Source organism: Marasmius oreades, chromosome 5 (genome assembly GCF_018924745.1).
Source record: "Marasmius oreades isolate 03SP1 chromosome 5, whole genome shotgun sequence".
In the NCBI taxonomy this organism is placed as follows: Eukaryota; Fungi; Basidiomycota; class Agaricomycetes; order Agaricales; family Marasmiaceae; genus Marasmius; species Marasmius oreades.
In genome coordinates, this window is record NC_057327.1 from 1,551,494 (window position 1) to 1,576,849 (window position 25,356).

The 25,356-nt window shown below is 47.7% G+C and overlaps 9 protein-coding genes across 10 annotated transcripts; 5 read left to right on the top strand and 4 right to left on the bottom strand.

Annotated features, from left to right (window-relative positions):
- Window positions 1-1,794: 1,794 nt before the first annotated feature.
- E1B28_008521 (uncharacterized protein) lies at window positions 1,795-3,447 on the bottom strand. Of its 2 annotated transcripts, XM_043153338.1 has the most exons (7): window positions 3,319-3,447; window positions 2,825-3,249; window positions 2,660-2,770; window positions 2,453-2,607; window positions 2,313-2,387; window positions 2,122-2,257; window positions 1,795-2,058 (listed from the first exon to the last, which is right to left on the bottom strand). In XM_043153338.1, exons 2-5 carry the CDS (start codon window positions 3,191-3,193, stop codon window positions 2,339-2,341), a joined length of 684 nt encoding a protein of 227 aa, XP_043008622.1. In that variant the 5' UTR covers window positions 3,194-3,249; window positions 3,319-3,447; the 3' UTR covers window positions 1,795-2,058; window positions 2,122-2,257; window positions 2,313-2,338. The 2 variants fall into 2 exon arrangements, with proteins under 2 accessions (XP_043008622.1, XP_043008621.1); XM_043153337.1 differs by having other exon boundaries at window positions 1,795-2,257; window positions 2,825-3,447.
- Window positions 3,448-3,473: 26 nt separating this feature from the next.
- E1B28_008522 (uncharacterized protein) lies at window positions 3,474-5,202 on the top strand. Its single transcript, XM_043153339.1, has 6 exons — window positions 3,474-3,633; window positions 3,713-3,838; window positions 3,911-4,396; window positions 4,450-4,650; window positions 4,702-5,073; window positions 5,131-5,202. The coding sequence occupies exons 1-5, from the start codon at window positions 3,562-3,564 to the stop codon at window positions 4,954-4,956; spliced, it is 1,140 nt and encodes a 379-aa protein (XP_043008623.1). The 5' UTR covers window positions 3,474-3,561; the 3' UTR covers window positions 4,957-5,073; window positions 5,131-5,202.
- Window positions 5,203-5,973: 771 nt separating this feature from the next.
- E1B28_008523 (uncharacterized protein) lies at window positions 5,974-7,310 on the bottom strand. Its single transcript, XM_043153340.1, has 6 exons — window positions 6,911-7,310; window positions 6,820-6,862; window positions 6,593-6,769; window positions 6,400-6,528; window positions 6,225-6,348; window positions 5,974-6,170 (listed from the first exon to the last, which is right to left on the bottom strand). The coding sequence occupies exons 1-6, from the start codon at window positions 7,014-7,016 to the stop codon at window positions 6,129-6,131; spliced, it is 621 nt and encodes a 206-aa protein (XP_043008624.1). The 5' UTR covers window positions 7,017-7,310; the 3' UTR covers window positions 5,974-6,128.
- Window positions 7,311-7,915: 605 nt separating this feature from the next.
- E1B28_008524 (uncharacterized protein) lies at window positions 7,916-11,095 on the top strand. Its single transcript, XM_043153341.1, has 4 exons — window positions 7,916-8,334; window positions 8,408-9,903; window positions 9,983-10,781; window positions 10,835-11,095. The coding sequence occupies exons 1-4, from the start codon at window positions 8,147-8,149 to the stop codon at window positions 10,890-10,892; spliced, it is 2,541 nt and encodes an 846-aa protein (XP_043008625.1). The 5' UTR covers window positions 7,916-8,146; the 3' UTR covers window positions 10,893-11,095.
- Window positions 11,096-11,135: 40 nt separating this feature from the next.
- Window positions 11,136-13,584, bottom strand: E1B28_008525 (uncharacterized protein). The gene is made up of 9 exons (XM_043153342.1): window positions 13,335-13,584; window positions 13,134-13,282; window positions 12,922-13,083; window positions 12,843-12,870; window positions 12,623-12,789; window positions 12,362-12,565; window positions 12,082-12,316; window positions 11,899-12,030; window positions 11,136-11,836 (listed from the first exon to the last, which is right to left on the bottom strand). The coding sequence occupies exons 1-9, from the start codon at window positions 13,573-13,575 to the stop codon at window positions 11,223-11,225; spliced, it is 1,932 nt and encodes a 643-aa protein (XP_043008626.1). The 5' UTR covers window positions 13,576-13,584; the 3' UTR covers window positions 11,136-11,222.
- Window positions 13,585-13,713: 129 nt separating this feature from the next.
- Window positions 13,714-15,243, top strand: E1B28_008526 (uncharacterized protein). The gene is made up of 2 exons (XM_043153343.1): window positions 13,714-14,450; window positions 14,507-15,243. The coding sequence occupies exons 1-2, from the start codon at window positions 13,818-13,820 to the stop codon at window positions 14,972-14,974; spliced, it is 1,101 nt and encodes a 366-aa protein (XP_043008627.1). The 5' UTR covers window positions 13,714-13,817; the 3' UTR covers window positions 14,975-15,243.
- On the bottom strand, window positions 15,218-21,385 carry E1B28_008527 (uncharacterized protein; the record flags this gene model as incomplete). The annotated part of the gene is made up of 6 exons (XM_043153344.1): window positions 19,947-21,385; window positions 18,862-19,898; window positions 18,331-18,809; window positions 18,060-18,274; window positions 16,739-18,003; window positions 15,218-16,686 (listed from the first exon to the last, which is right to left on the bottom strand). The coding sequence occupies exons 1-6, from the start codon at window positions 21,332-21,334 to the stop codon at window positions 15,218-15,220; spliced, it is 5,853 nt and encodes a 1,950-aa protein (XP_043008628.1). The 5' UTR covers window positions 21,335-21,385.
- Window positions 21,386-21,450: 65 nt separating this feature from the next.
- Window positions 21,451-22,519, top strand: E1B28_008528 (uncharacterized protein). Its single transcript, XM_043153345.1, has 5 exons — window positions 21,451-21,493; window positions 21,542-21,646; window positions 21,701-21,927; window positions 21,977-22,080; window positions 22,137-22,519. The coding sequence occupies exons 1-5, from the start codon at window positions 21,452-21,454 to the stop codon at window positions 22,187-22,189; spliced, it is 531 nt and encodes a 176-aa protein (XP_043008629.1). The 5' UTR covers window position 21,451; the 3' UTR covers window positions 22,190-22,519.
- Window positions 22,520-23,005: 486 nt separating this feature from the next.
- On the top strand, window positions 23,006-25,352 carry E1B28_008529 (uncharacterized protein; the record flags this gene model as incomplete). The annotated part of the gene is made up of 3 exons (XM_043153346.1): window positions 23,006-23,107; window positions 23,157-23,429; window positions 23,484-25,352. The coding sequence occupies 3 exons, from the start codon at window positions 23,006-23,008 to the stop codon at window positions 25,350-25,352; spliced, it is 2,244 nt and encodes a 747-aa protein (XP_043008630.1).
- Between the last annotated feature and the right edge of the window lie 4 nt (window positions 25,353-25,356).

The following is a 25,356-nucleotide window of genomic DNA, read 5'->3' on the forward strand; positions in this document are numbered from 1 at the left end:
CACCACGAGGGAAAAATCTTCTACCTGCAGAGTGCAGGAGGCTGTGGAAAGACTTGGGTGTCAAACACTATTGCAAGTGCAGTCCGTGCAGAGGGAAAGGTTGTTCTCACTGTAGCGTCTTCTGGAATTGCAGCCCTCCTCCTTCAAGGGGGTCTTACTGCTCATGCACGGTTTAAAATTCCCATTCCCATTTTGGAAGATTCCATGTGTCCCATTAGTAAAGGCAGTAGACTTCACAAAGTTATCCAACATACACAACTCATTATATGGGATGAGCTTCCAATGCAGCATCGGTTTACCATTGAAGCATTGGAACGGACACTACGAGATCTTATGAACACTGATCAGCCATTTGGTGGAATCACTGTTCTTTTTAGTGGAGACTTCCGGCAGACCTTGCCAGTTATTCCAAAAGGTACTCGGGAGCAGATTGTTGGAGCCAGCTTCCTGAGGTCAGCACTGTGGGAACATGTGCATGTATTTCATCTCACCCAAAATCTACGGCTACAAAATGAGCCTGGTGCAGCAGACTTTTTGACTTGGCTTCTGGATGTTGGTTGTGGGAAAGACCTCCCAGCAGACAATGCAATAAATCTGCCACAGTCATTCCGTTGTGGAGACAATGTTGAAGATCTTATACAGGAAATCTACCCATCTATTGAGCATTTTCAGCCTAATGAGTACTTTTTGGAGCGCTCAATCCTTTCCTGCCGTAATGATGATGTAGATGATATCAACGCAAGTATCCTCCAGTCTTTTCCAGGTAACACACGGATCTATCAGTCCGCTGATAGTGTTGCAGTGGAAGAAGGAGCTGATGCCCCATATCAACAACCATATCCTGCTGAATTTCTCCACTCTCTAAAGGCTTCTGGACTTCCACTTTCCTGTTTATGTCTAAAAAAAGGGTGCCCATTGATGCTTCTGCGAAATTTGAAGGTCAAGGATGGATTGTGCAATGGAACTCGACTCCGGTTACTGGAAATGACAAACCGGCTTCTTCACTGTCAGATTCTGGGAGGCACTCATGATGGAAAGGAAGTTCTCATTCCACGAATCACTTTAGAGCCCTCCAATGAGTCTCTTCCTATCAAGCTCCAGCGGAGACAGTTTCCTGTGCGATTGGCATTTTCAATGACAATCAACAAGTCTCAGGGACAATCCCTTCGCTTTGTAGGACTTGATCTTCAGACTCCAGTGTTTTCACATGGCCAGCTTTATGTTGCACTCTCAAGATGTACTTCAGCCTCCAATATCAAGGTGTTATTTCCCAACACAGAACATGGTACAAAGACAATCAATATTGTCTATCCAGAGGTTCTGCATAACCTGATATAAATTTAATTCAACCTGCTGTTTTTTTTCAAGTGAGCCTATTTTGATTTATAAAACTTATAGTCTAATATCTGATTGGTTTAACAGATTTTTTTCTTTTTTTCTTTTAACAGTTTTGAACCATTGTAAACATAGGAATATATGTATATATATATATATTTGTTTTATATAAATGACTTGAATGGTATTATTAACTTATTGCATGTAAGCATCTGCAAAAAAATCGGCACAAAGGGCCGGGTCCATAAGCTTGTTTCATATATGGTCAGATTATTTCACATACTTGACAAAAATCAAGGATAACTTTACATACATTCAGTCTTCAGAGGAGATGCTTCTCGACGATCTCATGCTGACTTGATTGATGGGAGAGATTGAGACCAGGCTGCCTATCGAGTGAGCCCCGTGAACGGTGGGGTGATTACCTTAAGCGTCCACGCTTTCCAAACGGCACAAACTTGGAGCTTAAAGTTCACCGACAAACGGTAAAAACAGGGAGATGGTGGTCGGGGGGGGGTAAAGGTGCCGCTTGAGGACTTCCGAACCCACTCTAGTACTCGGAATCGCGTTCACGTCGAACGTCGATAAGTTGCAAGCACCGTACACCTGAAATCCAGAGTATGTAGAGGACTGGCAACGCAGATGAGTTTTTCTGCCATCTCGACGCATTCCAGGCGGTTCTGTTAAATGCGCTTGCCGAGTACACGATAGCACACAAAGTTACTGTTACCGGAGACCCGGGCGAAGTGAGATTATGCCATTCCTACGGTCGAGGAATCGCTCAACATAAGAAATGGCCTCATTCCAGGAATACTATTATCACACAAATATGGGTCAGACTGTTCGCGGCTTCACAAATGCTCTGAAGTGTTTTCCTGTATATAAAGGCAAAAAATAATCACCGAACTTGAGATCATCTTCGCTGACGAATTTTCAACGTTATCGGGAAGGAAATCGAGAAAACTGACGATACTCACGCTGTGTCATATATCTCGAGGTCCAGTTACCGGAATATATTGCCAAATAATAGGTATAGCTCACACCACGTGAGACTGTAAAAGAAGAACAGGATGTTAGGTTAAAGAATATAGTAGTGAGGAAGCGGGAAAATGCATACTTGATGCCCAAGCATAACCTAGTGCCTTGGGAGAACGCAACAAGGTATTTTTCCAACTCTCGGTTATCTAACCATCGTTCAGGTATGAATTCATGCGAGTCAGGGAAAATGGAAGGATTCGTATGGACGACATAGGAAGCACACGAAACTACGGTCTAACAAGCAAACGTCAGCCTGGAAAACCGGAAAATGAAAGCTATAACATACTCCAGGTGGTACATGCGGGCCGGCTATAGTAGAGCCAGAGGAACCAACGACCCTCGGAAGGGAAGATGCCACCCCATGAGATAGTCGCAGAGATTCCTTAATCACGGCAGTCTGAGAAAGATATCAGCAGCGGGCCACCAGTAGACGACAAAAGATTCAACCCACCAGATATGGTAACTTCTCCAACGCCTCGAAATTCACCTTCTCTTCCTCTAAGCCATCCAATTCTCTCCGCAATTTAATCAATGCCAGTCGGCTTTTCAACAAGTGGAACGTTGCAACCATAAACGCATTCCCAACGGTGTCGCTCCCCGCGAATTGCATGCTAGCGCATTCGTCGACAATCTGAGATTTTGGCACAATCCAAGGACTCTCCTTCGACTCCTCGCTTTCTCTTCCTTTGTCCAAAAAAACCTCGAATATGGCTTTCTTTCCCTCCCCTTCAGCAGTATTCCCGTCCTTTCCCGACAAGAGTGACAGCTCGTCAACCTTTGCCATAATATACTGCAATTGGTCGAGTATAGGTACGAACATTGGGTTTAATTTGTGACGATGGGGTCTGAGAGCATCTGCATAATCTGTCCTAGCGGCTGAAGGTAATACAACAACCATGAACCCTCAGAATTTCGTCCAAGCCTCGTAATGGTGGATGTGCGAACCCGGGAGAATCGAGGGTATCAAACCCTTGAGTGAAGAGATTGGCCGTGGTGATGTCCATTGTTGTAGCACGATCCTGACGACAGAAGATGTTAGAGGCGGCGAAGAAACGATGGTCACGTGGTCGGTCGCCCAGGGTCGCGTCGCGTCTGACTCTCTGGAGTGACATTAATAGTCACTGACAGTGCTCAATTAGACTCTGCAGTGCCAAACGACCACGGTTACGTTCTAACAACATTGCTACCATGAAGATCAAATCCGAAGAAGACCTCTTTTCGACTTCGTTCAACAATGATTTCGTGGGGGAAGTCGACCAGGTTCGTCCTAATTATAAGGCGTCTTAGTCTGCTATTGTTTTCGACGAGTCTAAGTCATCAATTGTATTCAATCTAAAAGGCTTCTCCAGTGACAGCGGCAGTTTGTCCTCCAGTATCCGTCGACTCTGAAACTAAAGCAAAAATCAAAAAGTGGGAAGATGAAGACGAGGTAGCAACACGGTCTCGACTGAGAGCGTCGCGAAACGTCTGTGTCATTTCTTTGACACCTCTCTTCTTTAGCCTCAACCGACTAACGTCTGAATTGCTCTCTCTACAGCCAAGACTCAAAGTCAAAAAAGAAAACGACCCTGAGTTGTGGTTGGACATAAAGACCATCGCACGCTATTACGAACCCATCCCCGACTTTCCTGTAGATGAAGAAGAACTCGACACAGATTTTGTGGTTCCCAGGTTATTTTTAAGCAAGACCTTTGGCGGCAATTGTCAAGAAACATACCCCACGTTCGCCAAAGACAAACGGAAAGAATTGGAAATGCAAGGGTTTGGCGATGGCGAGTGGGCCTGCTTGCACCAACATTATAATCCCTTCATGCCCACACGGCCCGGCCGTCCAGGTCTCTTTTTTGGCAGTGGAGATAAATGTGAGATCGAAAAGTTGGAGGTGAAGAAGAAAAATGGACCGCCCAGACGCGATCGAGTCATTGCGTGGTTAAAGCCAAATCAATGGCTTTATGTGGGTCAGTATGATGTATCGTTCACCTCGTTCCTGTCGAAAGAAGAATGGTTGCAGCTGACCCCAAAGGTAAAGATCAATACTTTGCTACAATTCACCTGAACCCCATCTTGAGTCACCAGGTCCACAAGACTTGGGCCAAAGGTGTTTGTGAAAAGGAATGGGGCAAAGGGCATCGAGCCCGAATCTTCCTTCGAAATCGGCCCGGCGCAAATCGTCAGTTCACTGAGGCGGAGTTTCGTCAGCTTTCAGAGGGCGAAAGTAACTTAAAGGGTCGAATCACTGAAGAACAGGTGATTGAGTCTTTCAATAGAGGCGAGGAGGTAAGTATCAGTTTATATCTTTATGTTGGCCATTTGACCAGGTATACACAGTTTATCTTCGTCTACAGCATGAAATGTGTCGGGTACGAATACGACTTCCAACGTAAACTGGTTCTCGAATATCCTGCCTGGCAAGAAAAAATGACAGCTACGGCAAAACAGGAGAAGAGCAACAAACGAACCAGGAAATCAGAAGAAGACGATGAACAAGCACCGAGAGTGCGAAGAGTCAAAAAAACCTCGAGTTCGGATATGGAAACCGAATACGTTCCACGTGGAACAAAGTCTCGACCAAGGCGAACTTGAATCCCCTGATCAAGCTGTGGCCGATATCAGACCACACCGTCCTTTGATGGTCTGCTATTTTGGCTGAAAACTTTTTGGATCTTTCTTGGCATTTACATTCCAAAGTGCCAACAACTTGTATGATATACTTATCTGATACAATGCGAACACACTGAGAGATTAACTATGATACAGTAGGAGATCGAACAAATATATTTCAGGCCTAGTTCTGAAATCCCATCTACCTATGTCAATGCTGCCAATCCCCGAGCCGCAACAAGAGAAACAGCCATTCAGAATACCCCCATAGAAAATTGAAATTGTTCTGAGTGCCACTTTTGCAACGGTCCTGAGTCGCAGGTCCACGACACGATATGGGGCAGTGTTGGACGGGCGGTGCCCCTTGGTGCCCTGCCTTTGAACGTGGGCGGTGGTTTTTGGGCACCGCCCTATGGGCACATTTTGAGGCAGCTGCCCTTTAGTGACCCGCCGAGCCCGGCATTTTTTTCTGACAACTAATCTAGTCTTATCTGATCTGATATTCTGAACTCCGATATCACCGATCGTACTTTCTCAGACAGACTACATCGTGGGAAAGGCAGTTCAGGGGCACTAAACCACCTGGTGCCCGCCCCAAAGGCACCGCCCTGCTGCCTTTTGACAAAGGCAGTGGCATGCCACCGCCCTTGACAACACTGATATGGGGAACGGTCGGAGTTGTACCACATAATATAGTTATTCTAAAAAATCAAAACAAAACCCGGAGCCTGGGAAGCGTGGAGATTAGAAAACTTCGACTGAGGCTATCAAGCGGAAGGGTGAGGACCGTGCGCATAGAATAGAATTGAAACAACGTCAATGTAAATGTTCCCCTCCGTCATATGCAATACCCGTGTAACGAAGACTTGTTTGCTGGTAGTTATCCTTATCCTCTCCCAGGGGCGGCGATTCAATTTCATTCGATTGACGCGTCCCCGAGTTCGTGAAATGTAACGGTCGAGAAACATCCGTTGCGTGTTTCTCTGAGCTGAATACAGTGTTGGCGTGTGATTTGTCCAATGATACCATTATCACGATAAAGGTCGGATAGTTCCCCTGAGCGTATGGATTCAAAGACATTAGAAGAGTAGAACTCGTAGTATATTGAGTGCTGACGAAACGTAAGGCTAACAGCGATACCAAGAATCAATATGTTATTGGCGGGAGTCATCGAACCCCGCGATGAGTATGAGTAACTGGAGGTCCAACCGTTGAATCAAACAAGACAGAACACAGATATTTCGACGTACCCAGACTGCGCAATAAAGGAACCCGTTTCCCACGAGTACAAGAAGAACCTGTTCCGTTCGAGTGGAGGATATCCTGGACGTTGTACTTGTGGTAAGAATCGACTTTATCTGCTTTCGGTAGTCCCTAGGGAACCGGTTCACTACTCCATGTCCACCTAAGAGGAAAAACACCCACCACACTTTAAGAGCAATCAAGGATGTCGCCACCAAGTTTGTGATAAGCGGCGGTAGCGTTAGTACGAGGGAGAGCGTGTTAGGTCCTTGGGTATTTCGCACAAAATCGAGTATGGCCGTGGTTGAGTGCCTAGATGGTTATAAGGAATTTAGTTTGCTGAGGATTTGAGCTTTGAAGGCGTGATCAAACTAACCTATCGTGGCTAACATGCATACCGCAAGCAATAACCGGTGCATTTAATCCATATGAGCTTGCTTGACGCAGGGAAATCATCCTGTCGATGATGATAACGCCGAGGGAAGCGAGAAACATGATACTCGTTAGGATAGGAAGGAATACCCTAGCACGGACCGCGCCGATTCCTTTGCGACTAATATCAATCAGCATTGGCTAGAGTTTTGAGTGATACAAGAGACACACAAAAGCAGCCAAGTCGAAACAATGAAAAGTAGAGCCTGTATTCCTTTTGCGAACATGAGACAGTGTTACATGTATCTTGGGGTGGGCTCACCGAAGAAAAGAAACTCTGCGCCGATCCTGATAATAGTATGCTGAACCGCAAGGAGTTGAGAGTTGGTAAGGTAATTTGCATTCATTGATGCTCTAGCGATGGCCATGATTGAAATCAAGGACAGAGAGGGGGGTGCCGCAGTCTCATAGAATCAACTTTTTTGTGCTTGCAACTCGTCCAGATCGATACGCAGGTGGCTTGCTGTAAGTACCTGATATCGGTTGACAAATGGGATTCTACCGACATTTCCTCTGGCCAGTGTGCCAGTGCCACCTGTTCTAGATGGGTGTGCGGATGCTGTTCAGAGAGTTAATAGGCTTTGAAAATGTGGAAGCACGTTCACGTGCGGGAGAACCGTATGTATTGCAACTGTGGTTGAAAAGAATGTGTCCGCAGTCCAGCTGTGCGTTCGGTGTCGGGACGATCATGTGATACTTTTGTCGTTGAGGGCAGGCTTTGATCATCGCCTAACATTGATCGATTATTTGTTTCTGAATCCATCCATCCAACATCCATCTATTGATCATGACCATCTATCTATCCGTTCACAACGGGTGGCAGTGGTGGTGGCGATCTCTTATCTCTGAGCTCCGTTAAATGCGCTGGCTCATTCAGTGGGTTGAGCAAACTCGCGGTACTGACGGTAGTCATGATCAACGATGGACGTTCTACTTATTCCCTGATGCTAAGTAGTCATGCCCTGACTCGAGACTTCTCGAAGTATTCGTTCTCAGCGAGTTCTCAGGGTCCAAGTTTCATGTCAAATCAGGCTTCTGAATTTGGAAGGACCCCACAACGTCCTGGAAGACACGAGTGTAATAAGTTCCCACAAAATACTGTATGGAAGGTTCTTTACCTGAGACTGATTGAACCGTTACGCTAAATGAATGAACGAGGTTAGACTAGATAAGATATGTACATATGCTGCGCGTTTGAATTGAATTCTCGCTTTGATTTTGATCAGTCACCTGCAGTAATGGTTTGTGACCACATTGTACCTCTCCAACTTCTCCCCAACTTCTCCCCATACTCCATCTCAACAGCATTCTCCTCCAGCACTAGGTCCAACAGTCTTCTGAAAGGCTGGTCGTCATAGCATACAGGAGAGCAAGCAAAAGAAGGCAATAAAGTTTTGGAAAGAAAAGAGTCCAGAGCCACTGGACAACGTGTTTTACGCCCAGCGCTAGACGATTACAGTCGTCTTCGGAGATCTCTTACCGAGGGCCCTGAGGAAGTATGGCGAACCCATTCCCAGGATGGGGAAATTCAGGTCGTGATTTGGGCGCCGAGCATATGCCTCCAGGTATTGAACTCACAAGAGGAGGTGTACCAGTAGGAATTGGTGGAGGAGGGAGAATTCCACCCCCAATGGGTGCTTCAGGACCGGGTGCTATAACGTATAATGCCTTTCCTGGGCATACTGGGTGAGTTCTAAACTCATGCTTAATCTTCTGGGTCAAATGACTCATGAATCGATTATTTTATCGTACCACTTAGCGCCTTCACGGCACCTACACACCCTACCACACTGCCAGCTCAAGGATGGACATACGGTCAATACGCTCCTTCTCCCCATTTTCCTCATCCGACGCCAGCGAGCGCTCCTGCGTGGCAACTCCAAGCCTCACCAAACAGAAATCCAGGTGCTCCAGATGGGTTTTCCAGCACAGTGTGGCAACCTCCTGAGCGAAGAAGAACCGAAGGGAATGGATGGCTGGGCGAAGCTGACGCTCATTCGAGATGGAACACGCACAGAAGAAACGTTGATCCTCGGGGAGAGGATGACGATAATCGCGGGTGGGACGATTCAGGTCGATCTGGCGATGACTGGGGTCGTCAACATGCAGGACAAGATTCTGCAGATCTGGGATGGGGGAGTAGTTGGGATGATGAGGCTAGAAGAGGTAGAAGAGATAGGAGAGACACATGGGCTGGAAGAGACGCCAGAGATTGGCAGCACCGTCTTAAGCGACAGGGTTGGGGCGATGATGATCTTGACGAAGAAGATAACGAAAACGACGATAACCTCGAGTGGGGTCACGACCCCGAGCATGGAACAAGAAACGGAGGAGGCAATAGTTGGTTTGACAACGCTCACCGTTCGCGATCAAACGGCCCAGCGAACCGGCCCCAAGTGCCACCAGTGAGCAGGGACTGGGCAAATGACATGGATGCCATTCCTGATTGGCATCGAGAGGCACATTTTGGAGCTACTAATGGTCAAGAGTTTGACGAAGAAGATATTGAAGATGAGAGACATGCAAGGGAGGTCGAGGATCGCATGCGAGCACCTACTCCCATAAGGAACAAACATCGTTCAAAATCGAGGAAACGAGAGACTGGTTATGGTTTGCATCAGGACCCAGAGCGCTGGGGACAACAAGGACTCGATGGATGGGGACAACGGGGGCTCGAAGGGCAGGGACAACAGGGACTCGATGGTTGGGGAGAGCAAGGTGTGAATGGTTGGGGCAGAGAGAGAGGCCCAGAAGATCGGGCGAGGGATGTTGAGGTCCAACGCTTACGCGCCAGAGATCGAGAAGAGCGTCTTCACCGAGAGCAACGTGAACATGGTCGACAGCGGAAACCTAGGGGAAACCTCGGTTGGGGCGACACCGATGAGGATCCTCACAGAGGCGGTGGTGGTGGAACGGATTGGGACTTCGTGGATGCCATGGGCGGTTTATCGATAAATGGTCGTCGTACTCCTCATCCTAGCACGCCGCATCAAGCTGGTGCCCTTACCCTAGCACACAAGAAGTACAAAAAGCGTTCACGTTCTGTTTCTGCTCATCGAAATCCTCTCTTCGACGGTTACCACGTTACCTACGAACAGCACAAATCCCGTAATGGCCTCTTCGGGGGACCGAGGGAGGAAGACTTACCCTTCCGCCCAAATACGTGGCGTGAAGGCTACAGCGTAAGAAGCGGCGGAGGTGGAGTTGGAAAAGGGTGGCTTGGGATGGGTGCGCGAAGGGGTAGCGAGGTGAAAGGTAATAGATCTTCGAATCCACAACGACCAGCTACAACTAATGAACACCACGGTGGCTTTTTTCTCTATCTTGACTACAGAGATCAATGACACGGTCAGAAGAACACTCCACCCGCATCTTTCTTTCACGCCAGGTACCTCTGCATCTGGAATATTCTCACCCTACTCCCCGAATTCAGGCCCAGTTCCTCCACCGATATCGCTCGACCTGCGTATATTACCTTCCCTTCCTTATTCACTCAAGTCGTTCCTTCCATCTCTTCATCTTCTTGAACTACCTCGAAGCCCCAATACAACACCAACTCACGTTGACTTGATGCAATATGCTACCCATCCACCAACAACGCAAATGCGCATGTTCCACCGGCGGCTGCCATGGTACATTGATGTCGTTGCCGGCACGAGTGGTATGAATCCAGGCGGCAGAGGAGGATATGTGACAGTATGGGACGTTATCGTGGGTTTATACGTCAACCTCGTTGGAGGAGAAAGTACTGGAGGAGAGAGTCAAGTCAGAGCGGAAGAGTATTGGTCTGGGGAAATGGGCGATCATGTGGACGTGACTCCTCCTCCCGTATCTGGTCCTTTACCTGGTTCGACTCCGCTTCTTGGGTCGAATCTAGGGATGGGAAGGAAGGCGAAAAGGAGTGCGCGAGAGCAAGTTAGCATGAGTTGGAGGTTGAGAGGTCAGCTTGCGAGTCAGATCAAGTATGCGTTGGTGATGACACAGAGCGGTATGGATGATGTCGCTCAAGCTGAAGCGGTCAAAGCGGAACAGGTTGAACTACAGAGAGGTGTGAGAAGGGTTGATTGGTTGTCGGTGGGGGCCTATGTCGGAGCGGGTGGTGAGGGTGGTAGAAGTGATGCGAGAGCATTTAGGTGGGTATTGGTGTATGCTTCGTACTTGTTCATCTTAATCATCGCCCTTTTAGATGGCTGGGATTGAGAAAGGCGAAACGAGGGATGTGGGAGATTGTGACCGAGGTTTGAACGCGAAAATGTGAGAATACACAGCCTCGTTTTCTCAAAGCCGTCTTTCGTTTTTCTTTCGCTCTCGTATAACGCTCATCCATAAGTCTTTTCTGTATTCATGCTTTCCGTCATCTTTTTCGCTCTCAGGAACCAGTGTTTCCGTGAACCTATCTGCATAACTTGTACATAACTTATACATTTTCTGTGTATGTATCGTTGAATCAGGTGTTTTCATACGGATTCTTCGGCCTTTCGTTTTTAACGTGTTTTGAGGTAGTTTCTGACATGAAGATGGACGCTAGATTGATCGAGGCTCTTGGCAAAGACATCAATACGTATAGAAGCTGTTCAACTAGTCTTCTGTCCTAACACATTTCTAACCCTTGTCTTCCATACTTCAATCTCCTTCTCTAACCTCACCAAAATCTCCCGTACTTCCCTTCCGACCTTTCCACCTTCATTCCTTGACCCAAAGCCAATCCGTAGGGAAGCTCGTGCTCGCATGAGTGTATCATACGCGAGCTTGAGGCGGGCTGGGCCGCTGGGAGGGAATTGTGCAGAGGTATCAGTAGAGTCAACAACGAAAACTTCATCGACAGCTAACAGCTTTCCTAGTTCCGCCAATGCAATACCCATCACAGGATGGCCGGGACTTAGGATGGCACTCAAGCCTGCCACGATTTTACTGCCATTTCGAATACACTCATCCAGGTGCTCTTGAGCATTTTGCTGTTGTCCCTTTGAAAAAGCTTGCGCATCGGGTGAAACCAGGACTTCCTGTCCTTGATCTTTGGAAGGAGAATCCGCAGGCGTGAGTTCGGTCATGAGGCTCGGAAGCTCGTCAATAAGAAAAACTTGGTTGAGTCTCATCAGGGCGAGTAAGGGATGTGCCGAATGGGAAAGACCAGCGGAAGTCAGGAGCGGGATGAGGTTCGTTGTCAACCTCTTAGCTTGGGCGGGTTCTTGCAAACATTTTATTCTTTAATCGACCGGAATACCCCCGAATCTAAGATAGAGAGCGTACCGGTATACTGCAGCCTTTCAGCCTTCTCCAGTCCTTCCTTTCCTATACGTACAGCATCAAGCACCTCTTCTAAAGCCAGGTAAGGTAAGGGTGTCTTGCATGTTGCACACGATGTGGACACGCCACTCAGATCTGCTTGGTGGTATCAGTACTTGAAGGAGACTGTGGACGAAGGAGTCGGACCTTCAGATTCGACGCTGGGAAGTGGACACATCCCACCACAATTGTTCGGGCACCACAGTGATTCCCTAGGATCTGTAGCCACCGTGTCGATGTCCATCTTATTATCGTTATTGTCCTTGCACCGACCAGGTTTTCCGTCGCATAGATGGCAATGACACGTAAAAAAGTACGCTTCTTCGAGAGCCTTTCGTCTCAAGTAAGGAGGCAGAGTGGTGTCGATATAGGCCGTGAGTAGCTGCGAGAAAATAAGATATCGCCTGCCAAAGGAAAGAATACTCACCTGCTCTCCAGGTGAGATGTCTCGAATGGCGACTACGTTCATGATCGGCTGCCCTTTCTTGTTACCGTTCTCGTTCTCGGCGCCGGGAAATACGACCACGATGTTTGGATCGCATGAATGATTGAAAAGCGCGACGGAAGGAGAGACACAGGCCCCAATCGGTGTAAGCGACGGGTCAGCAAGTGAGAAAGTGTTTGTTGTAAACTGGGTTCAGATTTAGTCAGGTGGTTACGTGCAGGTATCTACGATCTTGTTGCATACCTTTGAGATTATATCCACCATATCGCCAGCACTGTCGATACCAAACTGTTCTGAAAGTTCCCGAGGGGTTGTAACGCCAAGGTATTGTACTAAGCTATGTGCAAGCTGAGTTTGGTTCTCAATGCTCTTGGTGTCGAGGTCGCTCCCCTTCGAGACAATGAGACGATCTAGGCAGAGTTTAACCTGTGTTTCGATGGGAGACCGGTTCAGGTAAACGTACGTGATTGCATGTAGTCAATCTCCTTTGCCTGTGTAACCTTTTGAGCGTTGCATTTGTATCAAACGATGAGTAGACTTACCCACACGGAGTCCCGACCCTTCTTCCGTTTTTTCCAAAGCAATCTTGCGATACAGCGTACAGCATCGCTAGGTGGTTGATCAATATTTTCCGAGGCTTGGAACCATTTCTGTAAAGCAGCACATTCAAGCTTGTGTAACGACCAGTCCGTTCTTTGACATTCCTGTCGAGGAGCAGGTGAGCACGGAAGACGCACGAGATCATCGAGCTGACCGAGTTACAATATCGAACCACTCTACACTTTGTGCACCCCCGAAGGTTAGATTCGGGGGTACCGTGCGATAAGCAAGCGGAACAACAACCATCAAGATATTTGTTCGAAATGGTATGTATGTGCGGTTTCGCAGATAATACAGTACTCCCTTTTAGAACACAGATGAATGCGGAATCGAAAGAAGCAGCCCAACCACATACCAGCTTTCAATGCCTGCGTTGTCCATAACCCTCTACCCTCTGCTGCCGAGGTACGAATTTCTATCCAGTTTGGAAGAGCAGTATATAAGCGCTCGCGCGCTTCGTGAAAGGTAGGCTCGTTTCCTGTAACGTCCACTGGGTCTTTTGTGGAAGAACTTGTAGCTGAGGAATGGTCTCGAGGCACGGTCGGGACATTGACATACGATTTTTTATCTTTCTTTAGTGTTGCGAACGACAGCATACAGGAACGTCAAGAAGCTTAAAATCTTGTCTGTCAATGATAAGCGTGATGCCGGCTGTTAGAGCTTCGGCCGGTTATCCCGGTGGTAACCGCGCACTTATAAGGTCCTAATGTAATGGAAAGCAAAACTTTATACATCTAACCTGGAGGTTAATATGTTTACACTGCAGTCTTAAAGCTTCACCTGGAATTATGTATCCGACTGGACGTCGTACAGCAACCGCTGCGGTCTCCCACGAACAATGAAACCCTTCTCTCCTCCCATGTTCCTACAACGCCGTCATCTACGCCGTCTTCTTAAGGTGGTGGGTTTCTCCATTGCTACCTGGTTGATAGCTGCAGCATTATATCTGGTAATTCCGTCTCCAATCCCCGACGATACCTCGATTATCGAGTCGCTTCAAAATGGTCAAACAATAACCAGAGTGTTCGACTTTGGGACGTTCTTCCCGGTCAACGATCGCATATACTCTGACCAGAACATGAAACGTAGAGACTCATTCATAATGCAATTCAAAATTAAACGCAATTCTACCCCCGGTTCACGAACACTATTATTTGGTGGATATGCTGACGGGATTCTGGACAAAATTTTTGCAACTCTTGATAGCTCGTCATCGACCATTAAGACGCGATACCACAATATAACGCTGGGCAAACTCGATGGAACTAAAGAAAAAGTCTCTCCACCCATCGCGTTGGACATTGCAGTTGGAGGAAAGGTCGACTTGATTCCTGCGCGTGTTGGTACTGCCGATACAGCCTTGTTAGACTGGTGGCTCAGCCACGAAACAACTACTCTGAAATTCCGCGTCCGCTCGGTTCCAGCGGAAAAAGTCATTGAGATATGGCCCGACTCGAACTACAGACGGCAGGTGGGCACACTAACGATGATTACGGCGAGTTGTTGCTGAACTTTATATGATTACAGGCAACGCTAGATAGTTCTAAACCCCTCCTTTCTATTTCAGTTCATGATATCGACAGCCCTCATTCATTCATTTTCCCTCGTTCACCTGATTCCTCATCCCCGTCAACAACGTACCCAATTCGCTTGGTACTCCTCTCGTTCCTTGTTCCAATTGGAGCAATGGGAGCGCTTCTGGTCGGGTTAATAGGCGCTATCGTGTTTGGCATCTATCATTTGCTCTTCTTAGTGCTCAACATTGTTGCCCTTGGTGTCGTCTGCGTTGCCATCTATGGAATATATTGGTGGATAAAGCACGAGAGACCACGAATGTCAGTCTCGCTGGCCGATGTGCGGAATGTACTGGACACGACTTTGGCCGATGTGCGGAGGAGGAACGAGGCAGCAGCGAGAGACCAGTCAGAAATCAATTTGGAGGCTCAGGACCCTTCTTCACGTCAGGACATGGACAACAAAACACAGGGGCCATAAGTTGGATAACGTTCGTTTGAACACACTTTCATTGAGGTTTTTGTCTTGGGTCATGGACACCTTCTATGGGTAGACATTGGATTCAGAATGTAGGATTAGCCTGCCACGAGCTTGCAGTATCATTGCAGTACATAACGGCGTCTAGTGACTGGAGGGTAGGTCATCTTTTCGCCAACCGACTCCATTTCCATCTTGGATAATTAGCAGCCAGACAAGATATACTAGGGATACACAATAATAAAATTAGGATGAGACCTTCCATGTCTCTACAATCTCATTGATCGACCTTGCAGACCACCCAATACCTAAAGAAAGCGTCATTTTCGTCCCGGTGTAATGTAACACTTCTTTGATACCCATATCCAAAGCTGCAACATTGTCAGTACCATCGGGAGAGCCCACCCCTAGACACTGATTGTGAGCATCCTGACCGAGCCCTTTCAGAATCGTCAACAGGGTCGACGACGGAACAGAGTTTCTTTGAAGGTACCACGCCAATTTACGAGTGGTCAATTCATCGATGCTTCCCAGGGTCCCAAGAGAATAATCACGGAGAAGTCGAAGGAAATGAGGATCTGTTCGAATGGAATCCAACTGCTGATCGAGGAAGTAGAGCGCACCGGAGACAGTACTATCACGAAGTAATGGTGTACGTGGATTATTATCGACCCGTCCCCCAAATCTGCGATCAAACGCCCGACTATAGAATTCGGATATAAACCGTAAATCCATCAAGTTCAGAGGGAAATATCGTGAATCGATAGACATATGTCTGTATCGGAACAGCGTCAAATGCATCTGAAGGGTCTGTGGTTTTCCTTGGAGTATACTGTCGAACAAGGCGGCGTGACAGTAGGTGAAAAACAAACGCTCCCTTTCTTGAAGATCATCTCCGCAACAGAAATGATCGGCAAAGGCCATGAAGAGAGGATTGTTGGAGCAAGAAGTAATGAATTCCCATAGATCTCCAGCAGGGTGAGTTTGAGTGTCCGTTAACTGTGGATGGTCAAGGGTTGCTGCATCCCCTGCAGATGACCTCGAACGGACAAATAGGCTTCGACTACCTCGAGGATCTTCTGTATAGCTCAAGAATGCCGTTCGTCGCTTGACAAAGAGTGTTTGACTTCGAAGAAGGCACTCTCTATGCCGCGAGATGCCCTCGACATACAGATGGAAAGGCCAGTATCGTGGTGTATCGACTCGTATTGCCACAAGCTTCTCGAGGTCTGGAATGAGAGTAGGAGAAATCAACTGCGTGGTACCAATGTCTTTCCCCTCTCGCACAGCAATTTTGAGCGGGAGATATACGATCTCCTTAGTCTCTATGTCTCGAGCAAGCAGACACCGGGGCTCAACAGCGAGAACCCAAAGGTGGCGTAGGGCCTGAAGATAACTTTTGTTGTCAGAGGACATGCTATGAGAGCGAGGGAAGAAAGCAGCAATCATGCATGCGATAGCAGCGTTCGAAGTACCGAGCGTAAAACGACCACCGCCCAAAAATAGGAGGCCTAACGACTGATGTGTGGCTACGTGGATTCCATACTTGAACGCCGGATGATACATTGTTGACGTGTACATTCCATAGGCATACCGCAACCTCCTCAAGCATGTTATTTCACCGGTCCCAGCCATGACCATGCTCAAAGAGATTGAAATCAAATTCAAACCATCTCGAACTGCCGAACGTTTGATTCTCCACTCGAAGGCGGGGCCTACACCATCACTGTTAGCAACCAAATACAGCATTAAAATCTAGATACCCACTGTTGGAAAAGATCATTCGAGTGAAAAGATCATAATATCTTATTAAGATCTTGTACGCTTCTTGACGCGCCGTACCTGCGTACTTTAGGCCAATCGCAAAACAACATCCAGAGATGACATTGTAATACGCCAACTCCCAGACATCAGAGATTGTATTCGCGAATTTCCCTCTGTTCTCTATTCCAGCTCGTATCCGCCCAGGCACCTGAGTCGAGATCCATTCTTGCGTTGGAGCTATCTTGTTCCACATGATCAGTGCCCGCGCTAGTGTTCGAAGTAACAAGAAGCTAGGTTGAATCCGGTTCAAGGCAAGTACGGTATCTGGGGTAGCAAGCATGTCTGCAATGTCCTGGCGCTCGGTTTTGAGGTACATTAATCCAAGGGCAATACTAGCGGCCGGTGATGTCAAGTTGACATCGAACTTGACTCTCTTATCCGTCGGGATCGTGTCAAAATCACCTTGTATGTAGGTGTTTAGTCGATGGAGGAGGATGGCATCCGCAGGAATCGTACTTCCTTTTCCCAACATAATCATCCCAAACGCGAGCGCTGCAGAGTACGTGTAGGCTTCTCGGTACTCGTTGCTCAGGTCAGGTTGTACAAGGTCTTTACGGCTGATTTGATTCAGACAGACGTCGGCCATCCGCCGATTTTTCGTGCCCATGTACAATAAACCCACGCCTGCTAGTCCAGCCGCTTGCGCAAGTAGAGACACATTGAGGTCAATATTGGGGGTAGGAAGGAGTGCAGGAGTGTGTACTGCCAGCAACTTGGTGACATGCTGGTTCTCATTGCCCATGTTAGCTGCCGAAAGTCCAAGCAGAACACCGATGGAGGTCAAGTCATGCTTTGGAGTCAAGTAGGAGAATGTATGCCAAGTCATCATTTCCCGTAGATGACCGGTCAGACCTAGACCAAACAGGAAGCCAGCGTGTTCCGGAGTAAGTTCGCTGGGTTTGTTGAACGCTATCCAAGAACTGTCGATGCTAGTGCACGATGAAGAGATGCGCAGAGCCGCTGCTACACCATTGTGAAATTCTCCCCAACTATACGAATCAGGTGCAATTTTGCCAGGTTCGGGTACGACGGTTATATTATGGGGCTGCAGGCGAATCGTGTACTCGAGTTTGGGTATGACAAACGCTTCGCGGGATATGTTATGAATGGTGCCAAAAGTGAACATCGCTCGTCCGTAAGGTAACGCGAGTGTCCTTTCGGCAACACGGACCACTTGGTGTTGCTGCTCTTTGGCTTGATCGTGTTCTCTACAAATGAAATTTGTCCAGTTCAAATGACACAACAAATAAGCTGAATCGCTTACGTCTGATCTGGTCGCTCGATCGACTTGAGTGATGGAATTTTGGAGGAGCAGAGAATTCTGGCCACTTCTTCTAACCTCCGGTCCTGCCCAAAACGGATGCTCGTGAATTCTTCGAGGTCCAATTCTACCCCTGTAGTTACATATTCCGATTCACCGCTGCTGGCGACCTTTGCCGCAGAACACAATTCGTTGATGGTTTGACGAGACCGCCGCGTCTAACAAATCGAAAGAAGAATCAGAAATCAAGCGTGTGACATAGGGAGGAACATACAATGTAATGCTTGACAGATAAGTAACCATCCTTAAACATCATATCAGGAATCGAACTCGCCGAAGCAGCGACGTCCTCTCTGTCAATCGCCTTGTATGCCTCCTTTGGCCAGTCCGACGGTGGCACCAACTGCATAGAACGAATCGCTTCCCTCAACGGAGCAGCTATCCCAATGGAAAGTTTACTAATAAAGTTTTCATCCATCCCAGTGTCCACCATTCGACGAACAGCCAGCTCTGCGCGTTTCAAAAGTTTCTTATTGGGATCCCCCAGAATCTCGTATACAGCGTGAATCCGCTGGAGAATGTCGAGTGGATTGACGCGGCCATATGCCCAAGATGGGCTTATACGAAGCCTTTCAGCCTGTTTAGAGGCATCGGTCCATTGCATTGGCCATTCAGGGGTGTTTATCCTGCCAAAAAGGATGGCTGATACGTCGGGCGGCCAGCAAGGGATGGCATCATCCAGGCTATCAACGGCTTTTTCGGAGACATGTTAGCCCTCGAAACAAGGAAAAGACAAAAAGCTTACGCGCAGTTGAGACCAACGGCCAGGGCAAAGAATCCATGGCCTCTGGACATAATCTCCGCCAATAGTCAGCCCATTCGGGCCTAACATAGAGCGCGATACGGCAGACCACTGTAGCGAGGCGAATCAGATCGGAATAGCGATTCACAAGCATTCGGTATTGCTCAAGAAGTGTGTGAAGGACATAGAGCCCAGCGACGAGGTAGCGGTATCTGTCATTTCCTTTAATCACAGAGAGATCATGTTTGTTCGGCCAATATGGTGATGGGTTCGGGGGTTGACTCAGACTTTGTATGACAGGATCTTCCTTGAAGCGACGGTGTGATAAAGAGGAGCCTAGAAATCTCCAAGGGTCGACAGTAGAATCCATCGGTTCCCGCTGTGGGAAGGTGATCCCACTCTCGAGGTCAAATGCGGCAAAGAAGGCTGACGCCAGGCTTTCAAACTCTATCCCCTCGGAAGTTGTAAACGAATGCTTTGACCAAGCTCGCAGAAATGAATGATGAATCTCAAAGACTAGATCGGCTGGCATGCACAAGGCTAGCTGTTGCAGAACCTCCACAGTTAGCAGATCTCGAGGAATCATATCAACGACTGTGCGGGTCGAGAATCCATCATCGAATGTGAGTATTGTGGCAATGGAAGAGTTAAAGCGGTTAAAAACCGAAGCAATACGGCCATGGTCATGCTGGGCTGGGGTGCTTTCGACGTTCATGTCCTCCGGGGAAAGGCAAGTTGGATGGGGGACAAATGATATCGGAATCTCGTAGGTACCTTGAGTCATGATGGACGTTCTTCCGTCGGGTTTCAGTACAAGGAGGTCTGAGCTTTGTGTACGGGTAGCTCGGAGTGCAGTACACGAGATGGCAGGGAGTTGAGTCAGTGACATAAGTTGGATTCTTTTGTCCTCGCCGTGATGAAGGGTAAAAATCTTGAGTATTTGAGTAGATGGGAAGCAGATGGCTAGCAACGAGCGCTCACGCTCGCCGTCCCAGCGATGGTCGAAGATTGATACCGATATCGACATGTAGGATTGCATGCTGAGAGTAATTGAGTATCAGTTGGGAAAGATACGAAAAAAGGCGTACTCGGATGGCTCCAGCTCCGTGACATATAGTTGTTCTGCCCATATTGCTGTTCTCATTCGCAGGTTATTGGGAGCGGTCAAGACGTCGTCAATACCTCTATTGACGAGAGCCATGCGATCCATCGTCACGGAGAGTTCGTTTCTAGTCAAAGAATTCCGTCTCTTTCGTGGTGGATCATTTCGTGGGTGTGGTGGCGGTGGCGGTGGCATGAATTCAAGTCCAGAGTTGACTGATCCTGAAGCAATGGAAGCCATGGTTGTTGTCGTGGATAGAGCAGGAGACATGCCAGGTAGCGCCGAAAGAGGTGGTAGATCGAACTCTGGGAGGTCGAAGAGATTTCCTGCGAATTGCTCGGTGAAATTGGGAACATTCGTCGTGGCTCGAGCACCGACACCCGACATGGAAGCGCGGTGTTTATTCACCAAAGATCGTGTTCGGCTGCGACCTATAGGACGAGGGGTGTCTTTGGGCTGGATGTAAACGTATCTCCAAACGGTGAGCAGACCCTTTTCAATATCAACTGTGACTACGATCTCGTTTGGAGATAGATGGCCCTGACGTGAAACCCAAAGGATATGCTCGCTGGGCGATAGTGACTTGAGAGGTTTGTTCGAGTTCTCCTCCTCGTCTTTGAGAGCAGCAGGTGAAGTGGCCTCAAAACCACCAATAATACCGGAAGTCAATCCCACTGGTAAGGGTTCGGCCAGTGGGTTGATGAGGGAGAAGATAGTAGGCAGAATCGCGTCGCCCGTGATTTCGGCTTCCATCTTTTCAGAGGGTTCCAATACTCGTTGAAGAAGAAGTCCATGGGGGGAGATAGGCCATGCTCGGTGAACTGTGAAAGGTATACTGAAGGTGTATTCATTCCCGGTGTGAGTGTAGACCTTTCCGATGGTGCGCAAGAAAACGAACACAGCCATGACACGAGAGTCGCGTTCATCACGCTTGGTTATACGGTTCTGTTCGGCGTAAAAGAATGGGCCAAATGTGGGACGTTCGGAAGATAATTTCGGGGGCGTCAGTTTCGATGAGCCTCGGGTCGACCTTGTACCACCAATCTCCATCCATCCCATGCATGCCCATAATACGGGTTGCCCTTCGAGACCAAAGCTCCATTTCTTCCGGACCACGCCCCCTGAGCTAAGGACCACTACTCGATCGTCCCAGGTAATCTCATCTTCTACTCCAGAGTTTCCGCCGAAGAGAAACGCAGTCGAACGAACAGGATCACTGGGGTCGGGTGTCGAGCTGTGTAGAACAGCGCGGATGGACCTGAGCAAATCGGATTCCTGGTGCGAGGTGTCGGGCTTGCGGTGGGATTTGAGGTGTTGTTCTATGGATGATATGGAATCTTGGTTGGACGGAAGAAATATAGTGCCCTCGTCCATAAGTCAACACTCACGAAGTTGACATGCACGTCGTCGTGGTCGTTCGATTAGACTGAAGAGGTCACGACCTAACACGAGGCGAAGGCGCGACAGCTTTCTTTCACACAATCGTCCATCATGTCCAGACACGATCATTGGATGAAGGAAGCCATGAACATGGTGAGTTTTATTGATATCACTAGATTTTTGTGCCACCTATCAAGCTAGGCAGAAGAAGCTCTGGCGTCAGGAGAAGTCCCTGTCGGTTGTGTTTTTGTTCGAGATGAAAAAATAATTGCAAAGGCTAGAAACCGGACAAACGAGTTGCGCAATGTCCGTTTTCATGACGTTTCCTGGTCCTTTCACGCACTCAGACTCATGACTCAGGCGACAAGACATGCTGAATTAGAAGCAATTGACCAGATATTATTGGACAAGGAATTGACCCCGGAAGTTTCACAATACCCACTTTCAACGACTACACTGTACGTTACGGTCGAACCATGCATAATGTGTGCATCAGCGCTTCGTCAGATGGGGATACGTGAAGTATTCTATGGCTGTGGAAACGAGCGATTTGGCGGGTGTGGTAGCGTGCTTGGAGTGAACAAGGAGTGAGGAATAATCGTTGTCCTGAGACTGGTTATTGACATCCCCCTTCAGACTTGGTCACCCAGTACATCCATCTTACAATACCACGGGAGGTTTCCGCCGAGAAGAAGCGATTATGATATTGCGGCGATTCTATATAACAGAGAATACAAAGGGTGTGTGTGTTTGTGTTCCATTGGAATCTTCATTAATTTTCGTTGATAACCCACAGCTCCTGTACCGAAATCCAAAGCCAATAGGGTCCTCAAAACTGAGATTCTTTGAGTAGACGCTGTCCGTCGAGCAAGAGACTCCCCCTGAAAGTTTCTGTTAGGATGGCGAAGAATACCTCCACGTTCTGAGACACTGCGGTACGCTGATACATGAAAGGACCGGTACTCTCAGAAGACGAGGCGAGCCAACTTAAGGGCCTTCGGAAAGACAGGTAGAGATCCGTTGACCCCAATTTGGAGCATTTTGGTCCCTACTTTTACAGTACACCGCCAATTGTTGAACAGATAGCTGACATATCTGCTACTTTATATAATCACCATCTATCTCCACATATGTTCACGATATGTAGAGTCACATGACAATGCCATAAATACTCAGCACAAATGTTTCCAGTGGTCCTCCTGCCCTACTCCTGCATACATTGACCTCTGGTAGGTAAAATATGCCATTTGGACCCATTTCCATCACGGGAGGAACAAGGGACGCCAAAATTTCCTTTGCTGGACTGTGTTACGGCATTATTACGGCATGGTCAACATATGTTCACGATATATTGAGTTTATAGGATATATATAAAGTAGCACATATCTGTACGACATGGGCCGGTTTTGGTGGTGTAGGTTAATTTGGGGGAAATTAGATACGACATAACTTAGTAGAAACACCAAAACGTGTACCTTGTACATACGGATTGGACCTGGCTACCAACGAGGCCATTATTTACGCACACCAGGGCTCGTAGGTGGTGCACACTTTGGGTTTAATGCACCGGCCAAAATAAGACCCTTTTTTGGTACCCGGATCGGACCGTCCAGGGTACGGTAGATGCCCCTCCTGTGCACGTGAGTGGTGTGAATGGTTAGGTCGATGCCTACCAAAAAATCGAAACGACCTCCGAAGTCTGCGAAAGCAAAACGGCTCGAAAATATTCAAAAGATTGAACAACTTGAACGGAATGCTTTTGAATATGTATGCTTTCTTTGTACTTATACCTCTGTTTGTCTCATGATAGTTACAGGAACCTCCAGCCGACCTCAAGGCTTTCAATGATCTTCCTATATCCGACCTCACCAAGAGAGGGCTCAAACATGCTTCATTCACCACGATGACCGATATACAAGCACATAGTATCCCTGTTTCTCTCAAAGGAAAGGATGTGTTGGGTGCTGCACGTACAGGAAGCGGCAAGACACTTGCTTTTCTTGTCCCAGTACTTGAGATACTTTACCGAAGGAAATGGGGTCCTATGGATGGTTTGGGTGCTTTAATCATATCTCCTACTCGCGAACTTGTATGCTCCCTGGTTATACTTATACATATGTTAACGCTAATAAGAGTTTTTTAGGCTGTTCAAATATTCCAAGTCCTTCGGTCTATCGGAGGATACCATTCATTCTCTGCTGGACTTGTCATTGGAGGAAAGAATCTGAGAGATGAAAGCGATAGACTTTCGAGAATGAACATCCTAGTCGCTACACCGGGAAGACTTCTACAACATATGGACCAAACGTTTGGTTTCGAGTCGGACGGTTTACAACTTTTAGTACTGGATGAAGCAGATCGTATTCTTGATATGGGTTTCCAACGTACTCTGTCAGCCCTTCTCACCCATCTTCCCAAATCTCGCCAGACCCTGTTATTCTCCGCCACCCAAACCCGTTCCGTCAACGACCTCGCACGCCTCAGTCTCAACGACCCAGTGCCCATCGGTGTGGACCCAGCAGACGATCCAACCACACCTGTTGCCTCCTTATCCTCCTCATCTCTCACCACTCCCCAAAACCTGTCTCAACATTATCTCCTTTGCTCCTTACCCCAAAAATTATCCGTTCTCTTCTCCTTCATCAAATCCCACCTCCACTCCAAAACAATCGTCTTCCTCTCCTCATGCAAGCAAGTCCGTTTCGTCTTTGAATCCTTCTGTCGTCTCCACCCAGGTATCCCCCTCATTCATCTCCACGGCAAACAGAAACAATCAGCTCGTTTAACGATGTACGAGAAGTTCACGACGTCCAAGCAAGCTGTTCTTTTTGCCACTGATATCGCAGCCCGTGGGTTGGACTTTCCAGGTGTACATTGGGTCCTACAGTTGGATGCACCTGAAGATGCCGAAACATACGTTCACCGGGTGGGTCGAACGGCCAGGTATGAAAGTAAAGGAAGTGCCCTTTTATTTTTATGTCCTAGCGAAGAGGAGGGCATGTTGAAAGCGTTGAAACGAAAGGAGATTCTTGTCAACAAGATTAAAGCGAGGGAGAGTAAAACTCAGGATATAACCAATCAACTGCAAAACCTGGCGTTCCAAGATCCAGAACTCAAATATTTAGGACAACGAGCATTCGTTTCCTACCTCAAGTCTATCCATTTGCACAAGGATAAATCGATATTCAAGCTTTCGGAGTTACCCATTACCGAGTATGCAGAGTCCCTTGGACTTCCTGGAGCGCCGAAAATCAAATTTTTGAATGCGGCGAGGGAGAAAGAGAGGAAATCTGCGGCATTTAGAGACGATGATTCGAGTGACAGTGACTCGGACAAGGAACCGAAGCTCAAAGTTCGAACTAAATATGATCGCATGTTTGAACGCAAAAACCAAGACGTGCTTTCAGAGCATTATAACAAACTCATATCCGACCCAGCGGAAGACGAAGAAGACGATTTCATAACTCTCAAACGGGCTGATCATGACCTTTCCGGTGATGAGATAAACCAAATCCGGATGGAGAATTTATCACAAAACAAGATGAAGTTGTCTAATGCTAAACGGAAGATGGTTTTGAATGTACCTACCAAAGAAAAAATCGTTTTTGGGGAAGATGGAGTTGGAAAGGAAGCGGGTGTGGGTGAAGATGGGGAGGCTTGGGTTGAGGGTAAGGGCGGTATGGAGGGGGTTGAGAAGGAAGGGAAGAGATATGTTGAGATAGAGAGGATTAAGTTGAAGGAAGCCGATGTTGTGGATAAATTAGAGGCCAAGGAGAAGAAAAGGGAGAAAAAGAGGAAGAGGAAGGAGAGGGAGAAGGGGAAGATGGTCGACGACGATGGTGCGGCTGTTCTTGACGTTGGAGATGGCGTTGAAGACGATCGTTACATGTCGCCTGAATTCGACTTGCCAGACGACGACGATAGACCAACGAAACGACAGCGGCAAGCAGAGTTCTCGAACCTAGATGATGATGAAGAACTTGCGATGAAACTACTTCGCAAGAGTAGATAGTTCA

Coding starts and splice junctions, on each gene's coding strand:
- E1B28_008521 (XM_043153337.1), bottom strand. CDS start 3,271: ATGGTTGTTGTATTACCTTCAGCCGCTAGGACAGATTATGCAGATGCT. Junction 2,771..2,824: donor TGGAGAAGTTACCATATCTG/GTGGGTTGAATC, acceptor TATCTTTCTCAG/ACTGCCGTGATTAAGGAATC. Junction 2,608..2,659: donor GCCCGCATGTACCACCTGGA/GTATGTTATAGC, acceptor TTTGCTTGTTAG/ACCGTAGTTTCGTGTGCTTC.
- E1B28_008522 (XM_043153339.1), top strand. CDS start 3,562: ATGAAGATCAAATCCGAAGAAGACCTCTTTTCGACTTCGTTCAACAAT. Junction 3,839..3,910: donor GACTGAGAGCGTCGCGAAAC/GTCTGTGTCATT, acceptor CTCTCTCTACAG/CCAAGACTCAAAGTCAAAAA. Junction 4,651..4,701: donor CTTTCAATAGAGGCGAGGAG/GTAAGTATCAGT, acceptor AGGTATACACAG/TTTATCTTCGTCTACAGCAT.
- E1B28_008523 (XM_043153340.1), bottom strand. CDS start 7,016: ATGGCCATCGCTAGAGCATCAATGAATGCAAATTACCTTACCAACTCT. Junction 6,863..6,910: donor CGCAGAGTTTCTTTTCTTCG/GTGAGCCCACCC, acceptor TGTTCGCAAAAG/GAATACAGGCTCTACTTTTC. Junction 6,529..6,592: donor ATGCATGTTAGCCACGATAG/GTTAGTTTGATC, acceptor ATAACCATCTAG/GCACTCAACCACGGCCATAC.
- E1B28_008524 (XM_043153341.1), top strand. CDS start 8,147: ATGGCGAACCCATTCCCAGGATGGGGAAATTCAGGTCGTGATTTGGGC. Junction 8,335..8,407: donor GCCTTTCCTGGGCATACTGG/GTGAGTTCTAAA, acceptor CGTACCACTTAG/CGCCTTCACGGCACCTACAC. Junction 9,904..9,982: donor AAGGGGTAGCGAGGTGAAAG/GTAATAGATCTT, acceptor TCTTGACTACAG/AGATCAATGACACGGTCAGA.
- E1B28_008525 (XM_043153342.1), bottom strand. CDS start 13,575: ATGCTGTCGTTCGCAACACTAAAGAAAGATAAAAAATCGTATGTCAAT. Junction 13,283..13,334: donor AACGCAGGCATTGAAAGCTG/GTATGTGGTTGG, acceptor GTGTTCTAAAAG/GGAGTACTGTATTATCTGCG. Junction 11,837..11,898: donor TGAAAGGCTGCAGTATACCG/GTACGCTCTCTA, acceptor AATGTTTGCAAG/AACCCGCCCAAGCTAAGAGG.
- E1B28_008526 (XM_043153343.1), top strand. CDS start 13,818: ATGAAACCCTTCTCTCCTCCCATGTTCCTACAACGCCGTCATCTACGC. Junction 14,451..14,506: donor ACTCGAACTACAGACGGCAG/GTGGGCACACTA, acceptor ATATGATTACAG/GCAACGCTAGATAGTTCTAA.
- E1B28_008528 (XM_043153345.1), top strand. CDS start 21,452: ATGTCCAGACACGATCATTGGATGAAGGAAGCCATGAACATG. Junction 21,494..21,541: donor TGAAGGAAGCCATGAACATG/GTGAGTTTTATT, acceptor CTATCAAGCTAG/GCAGAAGAAGCTCTGGCGTC. Junction 22,081..22,136: donor TATAACAGAGAATACAAAGG/GTGTGTGTGTTT, acceptor GATAACCCACAG/CTCCTGTACCGAAATCCAAA.